The sequence below is a fragment of the Convolutriloba macropyga genome, chromosome 12 (genome assembly GCF_964194025.1).
Source record: "Convolutriloba macropyga chromosome 12, txConMacr16.3, whole genome shotgun sequence".
In the NCBI taxonomy this organism is placed as follows: domain Eukaryota; kingdom Metazoa; phylum Xenacoelomorpha; order Acoela; family Convolutidae; genus Convolutriloba; species Convolutriloba macropyga.
Window position 1 is genome coordinate 56756451 of NC_134479.1, and position 14332 is coordinate 56770782.

The following is a 14332-nucleotide window of genomic DNA, read 5'->3' on the forward strand; positions in this document are numbered from 1 at the left end:
GTTCGTCCCATTTACCTCGAGCTTGTTCTAGAAAAATTCGGAAATGTGCTCCTAGATGTTTGTTTTGGACCTCGACTTTACCATTAGTCCAAGGCGCATAAGCAGTTCGAGGTGCGGGTGTTATACCTAATTCATGAATGTAACTCGCAAAATCTTGGTTCATGAATGCCGAACCTTTATCATAAACAAGTTTTTGTGGTATTCCAAAGGACAAGATGAACTTTAATAAAGCTTTTATGGTGTCTACTGCGTCTGTGGAACGTACAGGGTATACTTGAACGAAACGCGAAAATGAATCGACAATAACTAAACAATGGTGTTTACCGTTCGATGGAGGATTTAAAGGTCCTTTGTGATCAATATGGACCGTATGAAAGGGGAATGGGACTGTATCAGTCCACTTTTCGAGAGGTGCTTCGTGGATCTCTCCGTTTTTGTTTATTTTTTTGGCATTCAAGGCAATCAGCAATTAGGTTTTCAATCCATTTATACAATCCGGGCCAATAAAAAAATCGTTTTACATTAGCAAGTGTTTTATCTAAACCTACATGACCTGACAGTTCACAAAGAGCTAGCTGAAATACTTTAAAGAACAATGACAGTGGTACACAATATTTTAAGTATTCAATATCTGGTTCGTCTGTTTGTTGTTGAATACATAAGATGTTGCCTACAAAACTCAGTTTTTCAAAGTTATTAATGTATGACATTATGGCTTTAGATTGTCGGAATTCAATTTTCTTTTCATCTTTGTTATTGTTCGTTCTTGATTGACGAATTTGTTGTATTACTGGATCTTTTAATTGTTCTTGACAAATTACTGATGTATTTAAATCAACTTCTTTAGAGAAGGCTGTCAGTTTATCAATGAGTTCTCTTGCATCTTGTATTTTTGTATTTTCGGGAAATTTTTTTGCTAATTCGGTTTTGTCTATGCAAGTGCTATTTTTCACGAGAAAAACTTTACCATATTCTTGAGGGAATCTGTACTCCGAGTCTGTGGTATTAGTTTGATCAATGTAGAGTTTGTCAAACTCTAATTCCGGTGACTGGTTCTCATTGAACAATTCAAATTCCGAAATTGGGTCAAAAATTTGTTCGGTTATCCCTTCATCAGGGTAGGAATCAATTTCTGTATAATGATCAGAAGTTTCGTCTTCCTCCTGTTCTGATACAGGGGTTATTTCATGTTTGCGGTGACGCCTATAGGGGTTAATTGATGAACCATACGAGAAATCTTCCGAAATATTGTTTATTGAGCAAAGTCTGTTTTGATTTTTGTCGTACTTTTGCTTTACCATTTTGTCATTTTTGAAAATGAATTCGATACCCAATATGCTTTGTTTTAGGATTGGAAAAAAGTCATCTGCTGGTCCCTTTTCATTATCACGCAAAATGAAGTATTTTTCCTCGTTACCATGCTCGTCGAGAAACTAATGTCTTTTGGTATCTTTTTGTGTTTAAGTTGATACTTGTCCAGATCTTTAAGTTTTACATTGCGACTTAGGATGTCTGGAAAAGCTAAGTTTTTTCCTTCAGTCCAAATAATTTTCAAGTTCTGGAATTGAGAAATTACTAACTGGTATCTAAAAAAGCTGTTATAGAGTTTTCCTCTTCTACCCCATAGATACATTAAAGGCTTATGGTCTGAGTACATGTATACAGGATGGGGAGAACCAATTAGGTAATGCTCATAAGTTTGTAATGCCGATATTACACCGCAAAGTTCGCGTGCTGTGGTACTCATTTTTTGTTCCTCTTTAGTGTAAATTCTAGAATTAAAAGACACTATTCGTTTCCCTTCTGGAAATTCTTGAAGGAGAATAGAGCCTACTCCTATAGAAGAAGCGTCTACATGCACGTGGAAAGGGTATTTAGTATCCGGTATTGTTAAGATAGCATCTTCGCTAATTCTGTTTTTAATGTCGTTAAACAGTTTTTCGTGTTCCGTTGTCCAAACAAATTTAGTTTCTGTGCGGGTTAAGTTATAGAATGATTTGCAGTCAACATGCAAATTTTGATGTACATGCTGTAGAATCCTAAGCAACCTAGAACTCTCGTGACATCACGTTTCTTTTCAGGCGACTTAATTGCTTTTAAATCTGCTACTCGCTTCTTGACTGGTTGTATCCCATCTTTACCTACTACATGTCCCAAGAACTGTACTTTCCTAAGGAAAAATTTAGTCTTTTCAGGTTGAGCTTTCAATCCTGATATCCTTTAAAGTTCATGGTACTTGTCAATTATTTCAAACATTTCGGTTTCATCTTGCGCTTGCATGATGGTGTCATCAATGTAGGTTATAGCTTGTTTTTTCTAATTAATGGTGCAAAATGGATAGTCATTATACGACTGAAGAAATAAGGTAGACCGCATAGGCCGTAAAATCCGCGTTCAAATGTGTATTGCTTTGGACCAATTACAAAACTTACCAGCTGTTTGGTTTCCTCAGTTAGAGGGACTTGGTTATAGGCTGAACAAAGATCACTGGTTGTGAAGAAATTACCTTTTAATCTAGTTAATAGACTTCCGATTGGTTCGAGTGGCCATGAATATCGACTAAGGTCTGTTATTGAATTCAGATATCGGGCATCTATAACCAGTTTTACTGTGTTCCCCTTGGGTAGGATTATGATTGGATTAATAAATTCAGATCCCATTTCTTTATCATTACCCATTTCCCGGATTATACCTGTTTTACACAGTTGTTCCAAAAGGTTTTCTAGTTTTTCCTGATAATGTAATGGTACTTTGGATGGTCTTTGTTTTGTCAATGTTGAATTAGGTAAAAGTTTAACATGAAACTTTTGTTTTATCTTTCCAACATCGTATTTGTGTTGAGAGTAAACGTCTTTATTTTTAGTTAAAGTCCTCAGTAACTTGTCTAAGTTTTCGTCATTGATATCAGCTTGACTGAAATCAAATTTTTTGAGAAACGCTTGATCGGTTTTGTCAAATCTGTTAAGTTTTTCTTTGGGAAGTTCAACGGGTCTGATGTTCTCATCAGTTGTTTCTAATTGTGGCTTAAGATCCTTGAGGTCGTCGCTAAAGTCTGTTTCTAATTCGTAGTTGTTGGTAAAATCTTGTTGCCTTTTTCGCTTTTCTGTTTTCTTTTGTTTTTCAGGAGTTTTGCCTGCAAAGAAATTTTGAATTTTTGAAATTTTTGGACCTTGTTTTTTACTAACATGGAATATTTGATCCCAATTAGTGTCACTATTCATTAGGTGGTTTATGAATGTAACGTTGTCAACTACAGAAAATTCTGGGTCTTGTCTAATTACAATGTCTTCTAAAGTGTGCCCAATAGGACCCTTTTGGATGACAACCTTATTGTTTCGAGGATTGTTTAGCATTATTGGTAATTCCTTTTCTTTTCTAAAACACTGAACGTTGTAAGTATAAATTCCTTGAGCTTGCAGTTCACTTCCAATTACGAAGGAGGTTCCCTTTCTGAAGAATTCATTCGGAGGTCTAATTGATATTACTCGAGTTGATTTTGGTGCTAATGGTAGTTGCTGGTCAAGAGTTACAATTTTGTAAGAGCTAATGTATGGATAGCTTTTCGTTTGGTATCTAGATAATGTGACGGCTACTTCAGGGTAAGTTTTTAAATCAATTTTTGGAGTGGTAAGGTCAATAGATTTTACTGTAGATTCAAGGAAATCCATTCCCAACAAATTCGGCTTGCAACCATCTTTTGCTGAAACCCATGTGGTAACTTCCACTTGATACTTTCCTTCAATGTCGAAAGAAGTTTTGAAAGTAATTTGACCTAGAAGTTTTAGTTTCTCACCATTAACCGCTAAAGTATGATTTTTTGAAGCTTTCATCTCAATGTGTTGTAATTTAAATAGTTCAAGATAAGTGTGGTAATTAATTATAGAGCTTGATGCTCCTGTGTCCAATAAAAACTGTATTTCTAAGCCCTTATTTTTATTTTTGTCTCCGACGGATTGGTATAAATTAATATAGATATGTGAGTAACTTGCTTTGTTATCAGTAGTGTTTATGAACGGAGACCTGTCTAGTTTAAATACTCGTCGTTATGATTCTCATTATTGTAATAGTCTCTGGAAGATTAACTGGTAAAGTGAACTCGAGGGCTTCGCCCTTCACTGTTATCTCTTGAATGAGTATTATTGTTTTGTCTAGTAGGTGTCCTATCCCGGTCATGGTCTCTATTCCTATCACGATATCGATTATCTGATCTTGGAGGACCGTTGCTTTGTCTATCCCTACTATTTTGCCCATTGTTATCTCTGTAAGCGTTGTTTCGATGGTTATTGTCTCGTTCCTGTGATCGGTTAACGTAAGAAGATGATCGGTAATTGTTTGAAGAGTTTGATGGGTACGGTGATCGATGTCGGTAGTCTGATCTAGAGTTGTTTTGATAATTGGATTGATTTTGGTTATAACTATTTCTTTGTCTGTCCCTAGAATTCCGATTGTCATAATTGTTTGATTTGTAATTTTGTTGACCTGGTGAATGGCTCCTACTACGTTTATAATTATCTGAACTTTTCTCGTTGTTGAGGTGGGTTTCGGCTTTCGTTTTTAAAGTCCTTGTACTTAAAGCAGAAAGCTATTGTGTGACCTGAACTTTTGCAGAACTTGCAGAATCTAGTCTGGTTTTGTTTGAATCTGGGATTGTCGTTGTTGTATGTGGCGTTTATTTTATGATCTTTCATTAAATTTGCAATTTCTGTGAGTTGGTTTTTTAACCCTTCTATTTCTATTTTATTGTCGATACTACTTGAGGCAGTACCCGTGAACTCACTGCTAACAGAAAAACTTAAGTCTTTAGTTGCTACATGATCCTGTAATTGTTGCCAAGTTGTAGCTGGGTTTTCTATTAACCGCTGATGTGCCTTTTGCTTGAGTGTAGGTGGCGTTAATCCTCTTACAAAGTACTCCATACACTTAGCGTTACGCTGGTCGTTGTTAAATTCTGGATCTGGCCATCCTTTTTCAACTGCTTTTGTTACTCGGTGTGTATAGCTTTTTATCAAGTTATCTGGTTGCCTTTTAATACTCTCGACTCCAATTCTTTTCCTATACTTGTCTTTTGCATCAGTAAAACGGGTAATGAACTGATTTCTAACTTCGTTCCATGCTGAGGTTTCAAACCATTGGGCTGCGGGCCCACGCAAAACCGAACCAAACAATGCTTTTTGTCTAGCGTCGTATGCTGCTTGCAAATCAACATCCGCAGGATCTCTTGTTCCTAGTGAGAATTGGATTTTTCTTTGTATTAAACTAAAGAATTCCTGTGCATCTTCAGATGGGTCTAAACCTGTAAATTTCTCTAACGCTATGTCGGGGTACGCAACAACGTTCGCTGCCATGTTTTGTTTTAGTGTATGAAAAGAACATTTTATACGAAAGTACTATTAGTTTGGGTAATTAGTGTAGAAAATATTTTTGTTATAACAATTAAGTAATAAAACACTAATACTAAAGTAGAAAGTTGAACTGTTTGTTTTGTGTTATGAATTTTATTTGTTTAGGACCGTTTAATGATTGTATTTTAAATTCAAAGTTCTTGCCGTTATCAGTGCTAAAAACTTCAAACCAAGAGTAAATATCGGTTTGCTCAACGGTAAAATTTAATAACCAAGGATAAGTGCTTTCAGAGTGTTTAAATTCAACAGAGTATTGGTGAAATCTGTTTATTTTTAAAATCTAATTTGTGTGACAAATTCTGTTTTTAAAAGTAATTTAACTCTATCTGGTAAACTCGGATCGTCAGGAGAAACGTTGATGTATTTGGGTTTAATGATTTTTAAGATTTGTAAACCAAACTATTTTGGTGGCTCATCCACACACAAGATGATAACGTTTATGCTAATTCTATCACACTGTTCTGATTTCTTAGAGCACATAAAAGTTCATTAAAGTTTGGGTTGGTCCACTTGTAAGTTATGTAGATTTCAGTCTCTGTTTCGCTAGAAGAGTGATGGTAAATGCACAAAAAGTTTCTGTTCTGATCAGTTAAATAATATGAAACTTTGCCTATTTCGTTATGTACTTTAATACTTATATTTAAATCTTGAACGTTTACTTTAATATATGACATATAAATAACATAGAACAATTGTTTTTGTTGTTTTATTGTAGTTTTGTATGAAACACACAGAAGACAGTATAAAAACGTTTAGTACGGGATGTTAAGTACAACAGTAGTAGTATTTTTGTAGCTATTTTTGTGTTTAAATATTGTTTCTAAAGTGCTTGAGTCTGTTAATGACCGTATTTTAACATGAGACAACAACTTTTCTATGATAAATTTGTGTACAAATTGGGTTAAAAAGGCTAGTTTACGCTCTTTTAATTAATTAACGGCTAAATTTTCTGCGTGAATCTCGATCACACTGTTTTTAGTTTTTAACAAAGTTAGTAAATTCTGAAAATTTGGGTTCTCAGATGCTTAAGTTATACAACAGTCAGCGGGAGAATTATGTTCAAACACGTAGAAAATAGCTAAGAAAGTAATTCCGTCAGTAATAAACCGTGTTATTTTACCCCTTCTAGTGTTTTCTATTGCTGTCAGATTAAGATGTTCTACAATAACTATTCCAGTTTGGTCCATGCACTGTTTAAAACCTCTATTGGTGAAATTGTACTTGTGAAACCGGTTAAAATGGGGGAATTCTCATCAATTTATGTTATTTTCAGGCTAAAAATCTATGTTGGGGGGATAAAATTTAGTTTAAAACCCGTTATTCTTTGTTAAATTTGAGCCTTATTGAGATTTATGTGGTCAAAACTTGGTTAATATTTACTAATTTTGTGTAAAAATGACGTTAATATGGCTATTTTCTTGAGTAATATTGGTTAAAATTGGATAAGAATGATGTTTTTAAGGCTTAAATGTGATTAGTAACCGTTAAATTATGATAAAAGTGACGTTAATTTTGTTAAAATCTGGTTAATATTTGAGAATTTAGGTCAAAATGATGTTTATTTGGTTAAAATTTGATTAATATTACCCCACCCGAGTCAAGGAATTGATAAAACAGAGTGAATATTCAACTAAGGAAGGCTTAAATTTAACCAAAATTGGGTTAGTTAATGTGAAAATGCAACAACGTGTGCTTAAATGTGTAGAAAATTAGATATAAATTACACTAAACACGTATTGGGGGGATGAATTCTGGTTAAATTTACGTTAAATTGTTTGAAAATGCTATATTTTGGTCAAAAATTCAGTAGAAATTAGACATATGTTACTCTAAATATGATTTGGGGGGATGATTTTTGGTTAAAAATCGGCTATTTAGTGTGAAAATGCTAAAATTCTGCTGTTAATTTGGTGAAAATCGGCTAAGGTTTAGTTTAATTAGGTGTTGGGGCGGTGAAATTTGGATAATTTTTGGTTATTTGGAGTGTATATGCTACAATTTAATCATAAATTTGGTCCAAATCGGGTCAGAAATAGTCTAAACAAGTTTTGTGGGGATAAATTCTGTACAAATTCCGATTATTTAGAGTGAAAATACTAAAATTTAACGATAAATTTGGTCAAAATCGGGTTAGAAATAGACTAAACAGGTTATGGGGGGATGAATTTTGGTTAAATTTTGACTATAAAATGTAAAAGTACTTCAATTGTTATATAAATAAACTAAAAATTGGACATAGATTACCCCCACCCGGGTCAGAACAATTTTACAAGAGCAAAGAATCAGTTGCCTGTTACTATTTTAATGTAAATTTACTGTATTTCGGCCGTAAATTTGATATAAGTTACTCTATTTGTTTGTCTATTAGTGTACTTTCACTTCTGTGGTAGTGGTTATTTTACTATTTTAATCCGATCGGATAGAAAAACAAAAATTCAGGCGTGATTCTTTCCTCTGGGCGCACCAGTTATCAAATTTGGCTGGGCTCTTACAGATCACACAATACGGGATCTCTTTATGTATGCCAGTCAAATTTGACAAAAGATATAACAAATCGAAGGCAAAGATATATGCCTAAGACCTGTCTGTGCTATAAGTCTCAATTTAAAATAGTTGGGGGGCTGAAAGTATTTAATTTATAAAAGAGTAAATATAAAATTACAGCTTACTAATTACCAGTTGTGTAGTGGTGAAATGGAGGTGAGCTGCTGGGCAATCGTTCACTTGGGTGTTTTTTCAGTTATGTTATTTGTCGAAAAAGAAAGTTATAAAATTAAATCTGGAATTATTTGTCTAAGTTATTAAACAATTTTGTTCGACTATTTTATTGTTAAAGTGAAGTTAAATTTTGAGAAAAATGAATGCAGTTGTCTGCTGCTTGCTTCTGGGAGTAATTTCTGTCTCTCTAATTTTATTCCGTCCCACTTCGCTGAGAGAAACAATTAATTCCTCTCAGCTCCGTTTGGGCCGATAGGGAGCGAATCACAAACTCATTTTTATAGTGAGGTGCTTCTTAATTTTCCTATTGGCCGAGAAGGCAAGAGAATTAACTCTTTTTTATCTCACGGAGAAATTATTGAAACTCCAAAAAATAATAAAAATCTAAAAAGCTGAGAGCATCAATTATTGATTTCGTAGGCGCCTGTTTTCTGCTTTTCCCCTCTTCTAAAACCGCAACAATTATGGTTTTCTTGGGGGCTTTTTATGAGACGCTATTGTCTTTTCCCCTGAAGCAATCTGCTTCATCTTTATTGAACTTGGGGGGAAAGATCTGCATTGCAACTGTCAAAAGCAGAAGTAATTTAAATCAAAAGAAACTGTGGTTTTACAGGCCGCCTACGTTCAACAACGTACATTTTCTATCATGGATATAAGCGAGGAGATCCAGGTCTAAAGTTGTGTTATTTAAATAAGTCGAACCGAGTTGTTGAAATACTTGTGTACTGGTAGTCTTAACAAGCGTTAGTTTGTTTAGCGCGCGGCGAAAGAATGGTTAATTAGCGCCTAAATACGTTCGCTCTAATGCGGGGTTAATCATCCGTTCATTTGTAACGGCTCTCGTAATACTACAATTTAGCCCTAAACACTTTCTGGTTATTTGATTACTACTGACTTGAAGCCGCTTTTGCCGGTTCTGTCTTAGCCTCTGAAGGCATGCTTGGTGTCAAAAATAACCCAAGAAAGTCTAAAGGGCGAAACTGTTTTCCACAAATTTCACAACAAAGTACATTAGTTCATATTTGCACACTGCATTCAGAAGAAAGTCCAAGAGACACTAGATAGAAAAAGATTTCAACACCCTACCGAAAGTCAACCGTCCGTGAGAGAAAATTCTTTCTCTTTGAAACACTCAGGGTCAGGGTCATGGCCGTCCGGGCAACCCATGCCTGCGATTAAGCTTCATCTCAGATCTAATCAGTTCAGAATCAGCGCTAAGTATAGATTGGTGGCCGCCGTATTGGCCGACAGGGCGTTTAGCCGACAACCAAAAAATGAGAAATTTAACCGACAATTTCAGTAAAATGTTCAATAAAACTTATTCTAAAGCTGTGATTGGCCAATTTAAAACACTATTTTATAAGCGGACAAATATACCGCAGTTTTTTCATCAACTAGTGTAACGAAGGTCTATCCGTGGTTGGGCCGTATTTTAACGCATCGGGCCATGCCTCAGCGGCCCGTGGGACTTGATATGGATCTATCGCAAACGAACTACTGATTTATAGACTTTTGTTACCAATTATGTTAACACGGTCGGCTAAATTTCTCATTTTTTCCTTGTCGGCTAAACGCCCTGTCGGCCAATTTTCCTAGCACCGTATAGATGAGATCATTTTTCTATTGAAGCGAGCAAATTTCCCTTGTGTAAATCTGGGCTTCAGGACATTTATGGAGACCACGCAGTTGCGTGACCTGGAAGAGCACCATTTTGAGGATTATATCAATCTAAGGTTTTGCCTTACAAAAGGGGACCAACTTTACGACTGTCTGAACAATAAATTTCTCAAATGGAAGTGGATCTGCAGCACTGAGGACCTGAATTTGAACGCTGTCATGAAAAGAATAAAATCCATTCTTTGTTCTGATTGTAACTTATCAGCTGCGCATGATTAAACAAGGTTTTGCTTGATGGGCAAAAAAGTGATCAATTCACGTTTCACGGAGAAAAGTTGCATACAGTTTTGAATTAAGTTAGTTAAAAATTAGTTAAATAAGCAAAACCTAAAACATCAGAAAACTTCCATTTTACCCCCAATGCTGCTTAAGATTTGTTCTGTTGTTTGATAAAACTCCTTTTCTGAGTATATTAACTTAATTTGACCATATCTATTCCTCGTAAAATATTTTGGAGCTATATGAGGCTAGTTTGCCATTTTTTTTTAAAAAAATACATTGCCGTTTAGAACTCCTGGCCCTCATTAAATGCTATCAAACGTTTCTGGGGGAAAAAAATTGTCAAGCGGTCTTTCTCTACACAATTTCACGGTTTGCCGGGCGGTTCTTAAATTAAAAGTTTGACCCGTCTTAGTCACCCCCACCCCCATCCAAAACTGGGTGCTACGGAAGCCAAACGCTCACCGATCGCCCTACGTTGTCTGTTGTATTTATTCTTTTTACATTAGGAGGCTTTCACTCTTTATTTCTCTCTTTATGACAACAGAAAGCATTTTGATACGCTTCTAGGTTTTTTCTTGCCCCTTGCCCTTTTTTCTTCCTAACCTTTTTATTAACAGCAATAAGAGTCCATAAGCGAACACATAGAAAAACAATGAAAAAATTTGAAAACTTGTCCTTGGAAAAGTGTCAAAGTTCTTCTGACTCAAAATACTTTCCAAAAATGATTTTTCAGAAACATTATTAATTTTTATAGAAGACAGAGTTGAAATGGATACGCTTAAGATTTCTGTTCTGTTATAGAGTTACCAAACAGAAAGTTTATTCTATTGTGTCTTTGGATCAAAGGTTCAAAATGGATAATCAGAATGTCCGCGATGTTTTGGATAATTTGGATGTAGAATAGATGCGAACTGTTCTCAATTCACATATATATGCTTCAAAAATCATTTATATATAATCCAAAAAGCATTTTAACAGCTGCAGTTTATTTCATTCGGTAAAATTTACTTCCTGCAAGCACTTCAATGAAATATGTTCCTTTCCCATTACAGCACCCCCCCCCCCCCGGTGTCGCCGCTTATTGGGCATCTAACGTATACCTCATGTAAAACTAATTGACAGTGTTTTCAGATTGCACCCCTTTCTGCAAGAGCATTCGAAGTGAATTCAGTTTTGGAGAGGACAACTTGTGTTACTACAGATACTCGTCTCCTACTGCTCAATTGAGACAAAAACAGAGAAATATGAGTGAAAGTGATCAAAACGAGGTACAACTTAACATATTTCGATTTTTGTACATGAAATGTGAATCAATAATTTTGGTTACACCGCACATAGAAATCAATTACAGAAAACTGATAATAAAATACATCAATCTGAGACATTTTTAGATTTGATGTTGATTAATCGATTAAGTCACGTTATTATCGCTGCTGCTCTAAGGTGTAACAAATTCATCTCGCAACAAATTCAAGGGTAATATTACGCAAGTAAAAAAATCTGCAAAATTTAAAAAAATGCTGATAATAAGCTTGTGACTAAATTAATCCTAAGCTCATAAAGCACGCACTGCCAAACTTTTTCCATTACAAATTATTCATTTTTGTCCGTTTAATAAATAAAAGCTGTTTTCTCAAAACCCTGGAAAACGTTATTTCTTCTGTTCACAGCACGAGAGGCAACAAATTAGACATTCCCGTTAAATTAAAAACGCGTTGTTATGCTTAGTTCTTTACGTCATGGTTGAAAGATTGGTAAATCTTTGAAAATTACAACATTGGTCGTGGAACAAAACACTTAACGGTAAGGTATTTACTCGATTGAGTTGAGAGCCTTGTCGAACTCAACACAATTCTAACACAATTTGGTTTTCATTCCCGCCAAAAACGTGAATTATTCAACTTGGTTAAAAAAAACTTCTTGATTAAATACTTCTTGTTTAAAAAAATACTCTATTTCTCCTTATATCGGTAAAATTTCGGGCCTCGCACAATTTTATAGAGGCAAGCAGTGTAGAAAACTAATTAATAATAAAAATGAAAAGAGTAATAATAAGTGCATTGATTCACACGATTAGAGGCAGCAGCACAGTTAAGACAATTACACAAAAAATTGGATCATGAAATGATTGAATGAGACATTTTTTGAATTTGATGCCGATTAACTCCCATTATCATCACTGCTCCGTTTTAGAGGGCAATAAATTTAACTCTTCAACGTTTCAAATAATACTAAGTAAAAAATATGCAAAATTCCAAAAAAGAATCCTGACAACAAGTTGTTGACTAAATCAATCTTGAGCTCATAAAGCGTGCATTGTCTAATTTTTGCCATTGCATTTTAGGCCGTTCATTAACAAAAGCTGGTTTCTAAAACTTGGAAGAACTTATTGGCTGTTCACATCACGAGGTGTAGCAAATTAGATATTCCAAATTAAAGACTCGTTTTAAAGCTTAATTCTTTATCTCTTGGTTGAAAGATTGGTCTATAAACAGTTTCAATTACATCTATAGAGAAATTTTTGAAAATTAAATTGGTCGAGGAACACAACACACAACGGTCACTCCATGAAGTTAATAGCATTGTCAAAGCTATAGGGATAAATATCGCAGGTATCGTTTACCTCGATTTCACAAAAAATTTTTGACATAAAAATTCAACGGTCACGCATTTACTCAACGGTCACGCATTTACTCGATTAAGTTAGTAGCATTGTCAAAGCTATAGGGATAAATATCGCAGGTATCGTTTACCTCAATTTAACCAAAAATTTTTGACATAAAAATTCAGCATAACTCTAACAACCTTATTCCAGATTCGTTGTGACTATTTCCTGACAACTTTCCTCCTGATTTGATAGAATACAGCGAAGTAGTAGTATACCTGAGATCTTTGTTTTAGAGTGTTTCGGTATGTTTACAGCACAAAAAGTCTTGGCTATCTCGATGACAAAGCAGAGAGTTTAAAGTCGTGATCAGAAGAGTGGTCGAGTGAGGAAAGAAAACCTCTTAAATTTAATTGTGATACATTCAATTGCCTGTAATTCTCCATGAGAAAATATGCAATGAAATTGAACTATTGACATCAAAATTGAGAAAAAAAGAAGAGAAAGAACATATGAAAGACGCAGAAAACTTTTTTCTGGCATTTTTTTGCGGGATTACCTTGTAGACCAGCTAATTTTTTTTAAAAAAATGGAAGTTGACACATCCCAGAAACGAACACCTTATTTGTATCAGCTCATTTAAATGCAAATTAAAAAATTATTAAGTGATGTCAGTATTTTACTGTGGATCTGAAATCTAATTAGCTAGTGCGCATTGAGAATACTGGTCAGCGAGAATTTGTATAAGCTTGGTCTGTTCAACAAAAAATCTAACTGAAAACAAGAAGACTCCAGATATAATTCTTTTCGTAAAAATATAGGACATGTCAAAATATTTTCACTAGAGTAGCAGGCTATGATAATTTGTCATCGGTGATTCAAGACTTACAAACTTTTAACCCTCTAGCCATTGCAGCCAAATTTAAGATAGTTAGGAGCTTTTCTATTTAGTGAACAAAAAGTTAAAATTCAGATTATAAATGGATGCGTATGAATGGTGTTTGATTGATTACCCTTAAGGCTACACCTTTTACTTTGACCCCATAGATGGTTTACCAAAAAGTGTGTGAAAACCATGCTTGGTTAAATTTATTGTTGTTTTTATTGTTATTATTTTGCTATATAATAAATCGGTTTTCACTGCTCCAAAGTTTTATCCTTAGCTCTAAAAAAATAGCAAGCTAAGAATAAAAAACGAAGAATTCTATAGCCTGGATTCAGTTATCAGCAAAGATCAATTCCGATAAACACGCATTTTGTTTCTGCGCTTCCCCATTTCATGATAATTTAAAACATCAAAATTTTGAGCTTTCTACAGTGGACAAATCGGGCGTTCTCTGCATTCAAAATCCGATCAAGTTTGTCTTCGCCTGTCCTCAAGCTGGCCACAGTTAATAACAGATTAACTTTGATCTCGTCATAATTAATTGCTCTCAAACGAAGTTTGTAACAATTAAATTGCTCCTTTGTTCTTTTATGCGAATTTTCTCGTGACCGATTTTTCGTCCGACTCTTTTAACACGACCCGGGATTATCAGTTAAAGCCCGGAGGTCATTAAGTGGCTGAGCAGCTCACTTAGATTGATACGGCTTACTACATTCATAAAGTCTTTCGTGTAAGTTTTGACAAACATTTTCTGAAAGACTGCTAAAAGTACCGAGTATCATGCATTTATAATAATAATTACCATCACAGTTTACTAAAGAA

The 14332-nt window shown here is 34.7% G+C and overlaps 1 protein-coding gene across 1 annotated transcript in view; it reads left to right on the top strand.

Annotated features, from left to right (window-relative positions):
• Window positions 1-14332, top strand: part of LOC142351174 (uncharacterized) — a 51343-nt gene that overhangs the window by 36634 nt on the left and 377 nt on the right. Inside the window, exon 6 of the mRNA XM_075403295.1 lies at window positions 11151-11287. Within this exon, the coding sequence (XP_075259410.1) occupies window positions 11151-11287 (137 nt within the window). The remainder of the gene's footprint in view (window positions 1-11150; window positions 11288-14332) is intronic.